Raw genomic sequence first — 8,165 nt, forward strand, 5'->3', positions numbered from 1 at the left:
CACTCAATCAGTTTGCCCATGGTACAGAGTCACAGAGTCCAATGCAGAAGCATTGGCAACAGGCGATAAGGGGAGTAGGGCCACCAGTATTGGTCCGTGACCCAGAAACAGGAAAGTGGGAAGGTGGGAGGCGCTTGGTGACACAGGGAAGAGGGTATACTGCAGTACAATCATCAGAGCACCCAGACTCACGTGTGCGCTGGGTGCCGTCACGGTGGTTGAAACCAGACCTCAGTCAATAACGATTTGTTGTGAGTTATTTTGCAGGATGCCGTTCAGAAGATCATCTGAGTACCTGCACTGTGGTCGTTGTGACCCTTGGGTGCTTGTCAAGTACGACCGCTGTGGACAACAACTCTGGTGACGCACCAGCCGAACATCAAAATGGTGTGACCGATGTTTTGAACACCGCAGATCCACTTTACAGCAACCGCTGTGTGTACCCCATAAGCGGGGGACTATGATATGCTTTTAGACAAAGCCAATCAATTACAGGAGGCAGGTGACAGTGGCTTGACAATCTCCTCTCGTCGACCTGGCAATGGCTCCTGTCTTTGATTGACTGAAAAACGTTGACCCTATTTGGAATCCTTTTGGTGGTGGTTATTATGGTTTGTTGTGGGATACCAGCACTGACTGTTTGCGTGCGGAAACTCTTTATACAGAGTGCGGGTACCCACCAGTACACGAATTACCATGAGGTGGTGGGATCGCTTATAGCTGTAACGCCAGTTTGTACCGTCGGTCATCCGCCATAGTGAGGGGGGACTTGTAGGGATTGGCGCTCGGAAGATCTCGCGATGTACGGAAAGAGAAGGGTTAAGGGAGGCGGGATGACCGACAGACAGTATATAAGGGCGTGACGCAGTTGAATAAACGCCATTTGCAGCATCCTCATATTGGTGTCAGTGCTCTGTGGCCCAGGGTATGGTGGACCCTGTGCCGAGTCCCACGGGGTGATCAGACGAATGTCTACAATCCTCTTCTTCGCCACCTTTGCCCTGTCAAGCTTCTTGAAGAAGTTTAAATCCAGCCGCTACTTTCCAACCAGAGTAAGTAGAAGGAGGTGGCCAGTGTCCATCTCCACACTCATTTCCCAAAATGGCTTTCCTGGAGCACTAAGCAGTATTTGCCCTGCCTTGGTCAAGCTGGGAAACGTTGGCCTTGCAGGCCAAGCTCTCCAAGAGCTTGCATGTCCTGCACTCATTTCCCTGAGTGCAAAATCATCGTAGCATTTCCCACATGCCTCGTGACCTGCCCCAGATTGAAGATTTTTGGGGGTTGATTTTTTTTAATTTTTTTTTTTCCTCCTCAGGTAGTAGGAAGTCAGGTTTCCCAAAGTTTTGGGGGTTGGGGTTGTGGGATTTTTTCCCTACCTTCTGTGCATTATGTGATCGAGCAGAAAGTAGATTTGAATGAGGAGCTTCCTTTTGAGGACTAAAGGATGCCTCAGTGCCTTGTTGCCATTGTAGCTGTGAGTGTAGCTGTAGTGGCAGACGTGTTTTCTTATTTTTAATATTATTATTATTATTTTTAGGTTTTGACTTAAACCAACCCTTGTTCGCCTAATTAAGCTTTTTTTATTGTCTGACCCCAGATCTCACAGGGACAAACACAGCAGCAGTATCTAAGCAAGGGATCAGGCTGCATGTGCTCAGAGGGGTGGTGGGATTTGGTTAAGCAGCCTTAATGTTGTGGATGTCTGCAACTCTTGCATCTCACGTTACGGCCCTGTTTGCCATGCCCCTCTCACCTCTGGTTTCTCGCTCCAGGTGCGGTCCACAGTGAGCGACTTTGCTGTTTTCCTCACCATCGTCATCGTGCTGCTCCTTGACTTTGTGGTTGGGATCCCATCGCCAAAGCTCCAGGTCCCCCATGCGTTCAAGGTAACGGGGTGTTTTGGCACGTGGGGGTGCCACAAGGTGATGCCGGGGCAGGGCAGGGCTGAGTCTGGAGGAGATGCTGGTGGTGTGACCATCTCCTCTTCCACCTCCAAGTGCCTTGCTTCCTCCTGGAAACGAGAAGATGGCCCCAAAACTAGATACCTACAGGGGAAGTATCTAGAGGTGCTTGCAAAGAGGAGACTGGCACTGCTGAAGCCCCCGGGAGAGGGGGACATGAAGCCAGGGCTGGGAGGTGCTCTGACACAGGGAGGGAGGGGAAAATGAAAGCCAGTGGAGTGCCTGGGCTGGGAGACGATGCTGATGTGTGGGCTTTGTTGCAGCCTACCAGAGAGGACCGCGGGTGGTTCATCAACCCCATAGGACCCAACCCTTGGTGGACGGTGTTGGCTGCGCTCGTCCCAGCTCTGCTCTGCACCATCTTGATATTCATGGACCAGCAGATCAGTGCCGTTATTGTGAACAGGAAGGAGCACAAGCTGAAGGTAAGGGCCTGTGAGAGATGACTCCAGCCCCTTCTGGGCTGCAGGTCTGGGGAGAAGCTCTTATTCCCGATGCCTTCTGAAGGCATTGGTTTGGGACAAGGTCAGGCTACGTGGCAGGATGCTTTCCTGGATTAACGATGATGCAGGGAGCAAGTGACAGGGCAGTTCAGATGAGCAACCTTTTGGAGGAGCTAATTAATCTTGGAGCAATAGAGAAGTGCATTTTTGTTTTAAAATGGCAGCAGCAGCAGGTGTGGGGAATGAATTGTTTTGATGCGCTGCCAGGGATAACTCAGAGTCACACCTTCCTTGCAAGTGGTAGAATTTTCTTTGTGAGTGGAAAAAATGGTTTGGTGCTTTTGGGTTGTGGGTTGTTGTTTTTTGGAGAAGTATTTATCGCACAAGCTCTGCATATCCATTGTGTCTGAACTCCTGCCAGATTTTCATGCCAGGTGCTTGTGCAAAGCCCGCATACACCCTTACTTGTTTCCATTTCTTGTTTTGACTTCTGAAGAAGCTGACTTGTGCTCGAGCAGGGCTTGAGTCTGACTTGCGACGTTATCCTTGCTCTTGTGCTATGGGATGCTCTGTTTCTTGTTTTTCTGCCTGCAGAAAGGATGCGGGTACCACCTGGACCTTTTTGTGGTGGCCGTGATGCTCGGGGTGTGCTCTGTGATGGGGCTGCCCTGGTTTGTGGCTGCGACCGTCCTGTCCATCACCCATGTGAATAGCCTCAAAGTAGAGTCTGACTGCTCAGCTCCAGAACAACCCAAGTTTCTGGGGATACGAGAGCAGAGAGTCACTGGCTTGCTGATCTTTGTGCTCATGGGCTGCTCCGTCTTCTTCACTTCTGTGTTAAAGGTGAGAGGAAAATGCAAACCACCCAACACCCGTGAGCTTGTTGGAGGTTACAGAAAAACAGTCCCCTCTCTGCAGGCCTGAGTAGTTAGTTGTGGAGCGGAGGAGGAGGGGATCCCAACCCTTGGGGCTTGACCCACGGTGGGAACCAGCCTCCGTTAGGCTTTGCAGCCCTTCAGGCCCCCGTTTGGTGTGCTTGAGACGAGCAAGCAACGCAACTGCTTGAATTTTTGGGTGTCTTTCAGGCCCGCCCATGTTTATGCGTTACAGTTGAGCATATTCAGACCAGCACATCTGCTCTCTTTCAAACAGGCAGCCCTTTAGTGGCTGCAGTTTGCTCCCCAAATGCCCCGGAGCAGCCGTTCCCAGGAGCTAAACACACTGAGGTCATCCCCGTGGGCTTCCTTGCACGTTCCTCCCACAAAGTAATCTCGTCTCTAGGCTAGGAGGAGGCCTGTGGCCTTTGCCTGTTGCCCCAAGAATAGGCAGAAGTGTTTCTTCTACCGCCAGAGAATGCAGCATAGGGTAGCACGGGTGAAATCGCCTATTTTCCTCCAACCTTTCTGGAAAAAAGGATTATTCTGAGGAGAGGTAGCTCCCAAGTTCAGCCTAAAGCAGAGCCTTAGCTCACTCGTGCGCACAAAATGGCAAAAAAATGGTTAAAATCTGACCCATCTCTAAGCCTGAATGGAAGCTGGAAAGCTTCAAGCAATTTTAGGCAGTGCCTGTGGAAGAGGGTGGTAATACTGAAAATGCAATACAGAAAAAGAAACGATTGCATTCTTTCTTTTTTTTCTCTTCCCCCCCCCCCCCCCAGTTTATACCAATGCCTGTGCTTTATGGCGTCTTTCTCTACATGGGTGTGTCGTCGCTCAGAGGAATTCAGGTACGGACTCTTTTACAGCGTGCAGCATGTCGGCTCCCTGGTATTTTGTCTCCGTAGCAGCAGGGAAAAAAGCAGTGGCATGGGAAAATCTTCTCACAGAGCAAGCAATGAAACTCTTTTGTGTAAGAAAAAGATTGGTGGAGGCACAGGAGGTATATAGGGCTGGGAGGACCAGGCAAGTTCAGCGCTCTCTGTTGCAGGGTTTAGGGCAGGTCAGTGTTTGGTTACGTGAAAGCGGGGGAATTCAGTGCAAAGGGAAGGCAGTTTCTACCACTGGTGGAAATCCTCGCTGGGGGGATTCAGTGGGCCGAGAAATGCTAATAATGGAATGGCATGGAATAGCTGCCATTTGGTGGGCAGCTCTCAGGGGCATGCCGGTTTCTAGATGGAGCGAAGGGAAACTGGGTGCTGCTCCCAGGAGGAATGCGGTGGGATCCAGGATTTCTGACAGCAAGCGAGCTGCTGCAAAGTGCCTCCACGTCTCGAGAGGGCCAGAAACTTGCCGCAGCCCCAAGGTGGCAACCTTTCCCTTTTATTTTGCAGTTCTTTGATCGCTTGAAGCTGTTTTGGATGCCGGCGAAACACCAGCCGGATTTCATCTACCTGCGGCACGTGCCCTTGCGAAAGGTGCATTTCTTCACGGCGATCCAGCTGACCTGCCTCGTCCTGCTCTGGACCATCAAGGTGTCCCGTGCCGCCATCATCTTTCCCATGATGGTAAGAGCTGCCACCGCTCGGCAGCGGGATGTTTGCAGTGTTGGAGTGAGAGGTGGCATCGTCTCTGAGCTCACCGCATCTTCCCTCTTATTCGTAAAGGTTTTGGCTCTCGTCTTTGTCTGGAAAGCAATGGATTTCTGCTTCTCAAAGCGAGAGCTCAGCTTTCTGGATGACCTTATGCCAGAAAGGAAGAAGAAGTTGGACAATGCCAGAAATGAAGCCGGAGAAGAAGAAGAGGTAAGGCTTGCTGTGTCCTCGGGGCTGGACATCTCCGTGTGGCTGTGAGATTGCCTGTTTCTCTTACAGCTTGTCTGGAAACGTTGGGGGAAGATCAGCACTCAATCGAAATAGATCCCAATAGCCTGTAACTTTTGTAACCTTTGTTTCCTCAAGTAGCAGTGAGCTGAACGCTTGAATACAGGTGTAATTTTTAAAACGAGTCGTTTTTCACAAAGGTCATTATCATTATGATGATTATTATTAGATGCTGCTGCTGCTGCTGCTGCTGGCAAGACTTGCTCATAATCGTGCTTTGAACACACAATCCCCCTGCCCCGAAATCTTTGGAGTGAACAGTTTCTCCCCTGCTGCACTAATACGAATAGCTGCCAAGGGGCAGAAGCGGAGGGCAGACTGCTAAGTTTGTGCTGGGCATTCAGCTTATCTCCACTTGGATCAAAGACAGAGAACGTGATTTGTCCCTTTTTTACATCAGGAGTCCAGGAGGGTGATGGAAGCTGCTGCTGCTGCAAGTTCAGTTCAGCTGAACGTGGGGAAGACCAGTGACGTGGATATCCCAAAGCAAAGCAGTGACAGGTAAAGCCCCACCAAGCACCAGGACCCCCGGCAAGATTAGCTTGAAGGTGTTTGGCAGAGTTTTCTCCACTTGCCTCTTTGTGGGGCATCCCACAGAAACCAGCAGGCAGCTTGGTGGGAAAATCAAATTTGGGGGCAGGGCTGCAGGAAGTGATTGCAGGGCTCTGACCGCAAGCAGAGTGGCTGCAGCACTCGCGTTTGACCCCCAAACCTTGCCTCATCAGTGCCTTTACGGTAGCTGGAGATCCTCATACTTACACATGAGGAGTTGCAGGTGTGATCTGTACCAGCAGTGGCTTAGGAACCCGGACCGGGGCTAAGCCCCAGCAAGAGCCTTTGCACAGAGCTGTTGCTCTGCAGCTCCCGGGCTTGCCTCCCAAAACTCCTCATCCAGCAAAATCCCCCCCACTTATGCGGAGCTTTGATTCTCGGGGCTCTGCTGTTCCTCTTGCTGATGCTAATGCCCTTGGTGGCATCAGTTCCCATAATCACGGTTTGCTATGCAACATATTTATTGCAGGACTGATCCTTCTGAGATTATTATCCTGGATGAAATGTCACAAACGACCGTATGGAAGGCTCTCACTTTGAAGACAGAAACCCTTTGAATCCAGGGAGGAAAAAGGTAAAGGATTGCACGTGATCGTGACCGTGCTCCTCTGCAAGCTACGGCGCATGCCTACGCATTTCCCACGCTTTGGCTGGCAAAGCTGAGCAAACGGCCTGTCCCTGGGAACAGGCAGGGAGGACCGTGGCATGCAAACCAGCTCCTCTCTGCTGGGGTGGTCCCCCAAACAGGGCAACATCAGCAGCAGCTGGCAGGTCTTCCACTGATGATGCTCTCCCTCTTTTTCTCTTCCCTTCGCCTTTCCCCACTCCCGCTTTTCACGTTTAGGAATCTTGACTTTGAAGGAGAGGAGTGAGAGCGTGACTCGGGGATGTGCCAACGCAGATAGAGGGAGAAAGCGCTTTGTTTCAGTTGGAGGATTCCCATTAAAGCCATGCAGATGTTTTCAGTTATCCTTGGTGTGCTTCAGGCATTCAGTATCTCTAGACCAGCAAGCTGAGGGGAACGTCACAGTCAAGGGGAGTTTGGTGGTGTTAAGTCTGTGTGCGTACGTGCGTGGGGGGGTGTGGGTTTGTAGTGGTAGAGGGACTGCTACTGCTTTATCATTCAGTGCTCTTCATTTAATACCCAATTCCTCCTCTTTTTTTTTTTCTCTTTTTTTCAAATGTAAACTGGGAATGTCCAAAATAATTTTCTGTTATAGTTGATGCATTCTCCACTTTCTTCTTGATCACGACCGGGTTTTTGGTCTGGTTTGGGGTCCTGGCTTTAATTCGCTCCTACGTCTCTTACTGATACAAGAGGGATGCCCTCTGTGGCAGGGCAGCATAGAGAGCGTCCGAGCCGTTGGCCTAAGGTGAAAGAAAAGCATTTGCTCCCTGCGCTCCAGTTGTACCTTTCTTGGTTGGTTTGGCAAGTATCACAATAACGTGTGATGAACTGACCGTAAACCCCATTCCCCGTCCCCCTGTGCCACTGGGGGGTGGTAGGGAATCCGGGAGTGAATTTGTGCCCAGGAAGAAGGGAGGGGTGGAGGGAAGGTGCTCTGAGATTTGGTTGTATTTCTCATTACCCTGCTCTGGTTGATTTGTAATAAATTGAGTTAATTTTCCCCAAGCGGAGTCTCTTTTGCCTGTGACGGTAATTGGTGAGTGATCTCTCCTGGCCTTATCTCGACCCACAAGCTCTTTGTTATATTTTCTCTCCCCTGTCCAGCTGAGGAGGGGGAGTGATAGAACGGCTTTGGTGGGCACCTGGCATCCAGCCAGGGTCAACCCACCACGGGGGGAAATGATGTACTTAAGAAATTATGTACTTAAGCCACACGAAAAAGGCCACAAAGCTCTTGTGAAACAAGATCCCCTTTGTATGATCAACGCATGCCTTGCTAACAACTGTGCCCCTGAAGAAGAACTAAAAGACTGAGAAGAAGGGAACATCCTACCCCAGGAGGCGCCAAAAAGTTGAATAATTGCTAATAGGCATGAAGTCAGAAACATCTTCGAAAACTGGAGGAAAAGTAAAGAAAGGTGGCAGGGGGAGATCATGACCACCAACTCAATTCCACACCAAAAAGGCTTACCCCCCACTCTCCTTGAGCATGCGCTGTAGAAGAAAAGAACACTGGACCTTTAATTCCAAGCAGGGGAACTTCAACCTGATAGAAACTGTGCGAGATAAGCGACTCCCAGCACTAGTTTTGGGAAGAACTTTGGAAATTGAATATGTATAACTGAACTGTATAGATTGCTTGCCCGTTTAGGCATGAGGGGTGCTAGCGTTGCGGATTACCACCTCGCCCCCATCTTTTCGTAAACATGAACTGGAATAAAATACCTCTGCTCTGCTGTGTTTATATTGGCATTTTGCACCCTGGGTAAACGACCCCACTTTTGGGACAACAGTGGGGCAGGCAAAGCACCGCATCCCGCAGG

The 8,165-nt window shown here is 50.4% G+C and overlaps 1 protein-coding gene across 1 annotated transcript; it reads left to right on the forward strand.

Moving 5' to 3' along the window:
- Window positions 1-5,007: 5,007 nt before the first annotated feature.
- LOC126037286 (electroneutral sodium bicarbonate exchanger 1-like) lies at window positions 5,008-6,634 on the forward strand. Its single transcript, XM_049797600.1, has 4 exons — window positions 5,008-5,084; window positions 5,563-5,663; window positions 6,184-6,288; window positions 6,559-6,634. The coding sequence occupies exons 1-3, from the start codon at window positions 5,025-5,027 to the stop codon at window positions 6,269-6,271; spliced, it is 249 nt and encodes an 82-aa protein (XP_049653557.1). The 5' UTR covers window positions 5,008-5,024; the 3' UTR covers window positions 6,272-6,288; window positions 6,559-6,634.
- Window positions 6,635-8,165: the final 1,531 nt, after the last annotated feature.

Source organism: Accipiter gentilis, unplaced genomic scaffold (assembly GCF_929443795.1).
Source record: "Accipiter gentilis unplaced genomic scaffold, bAccGen1.1, whole genome shotgun sequence".
NCBI lineage: Eukaryota > Metazoa > Chordata > Aves > Accipitriformes > Accipitridae > Astur > Astur gentilis.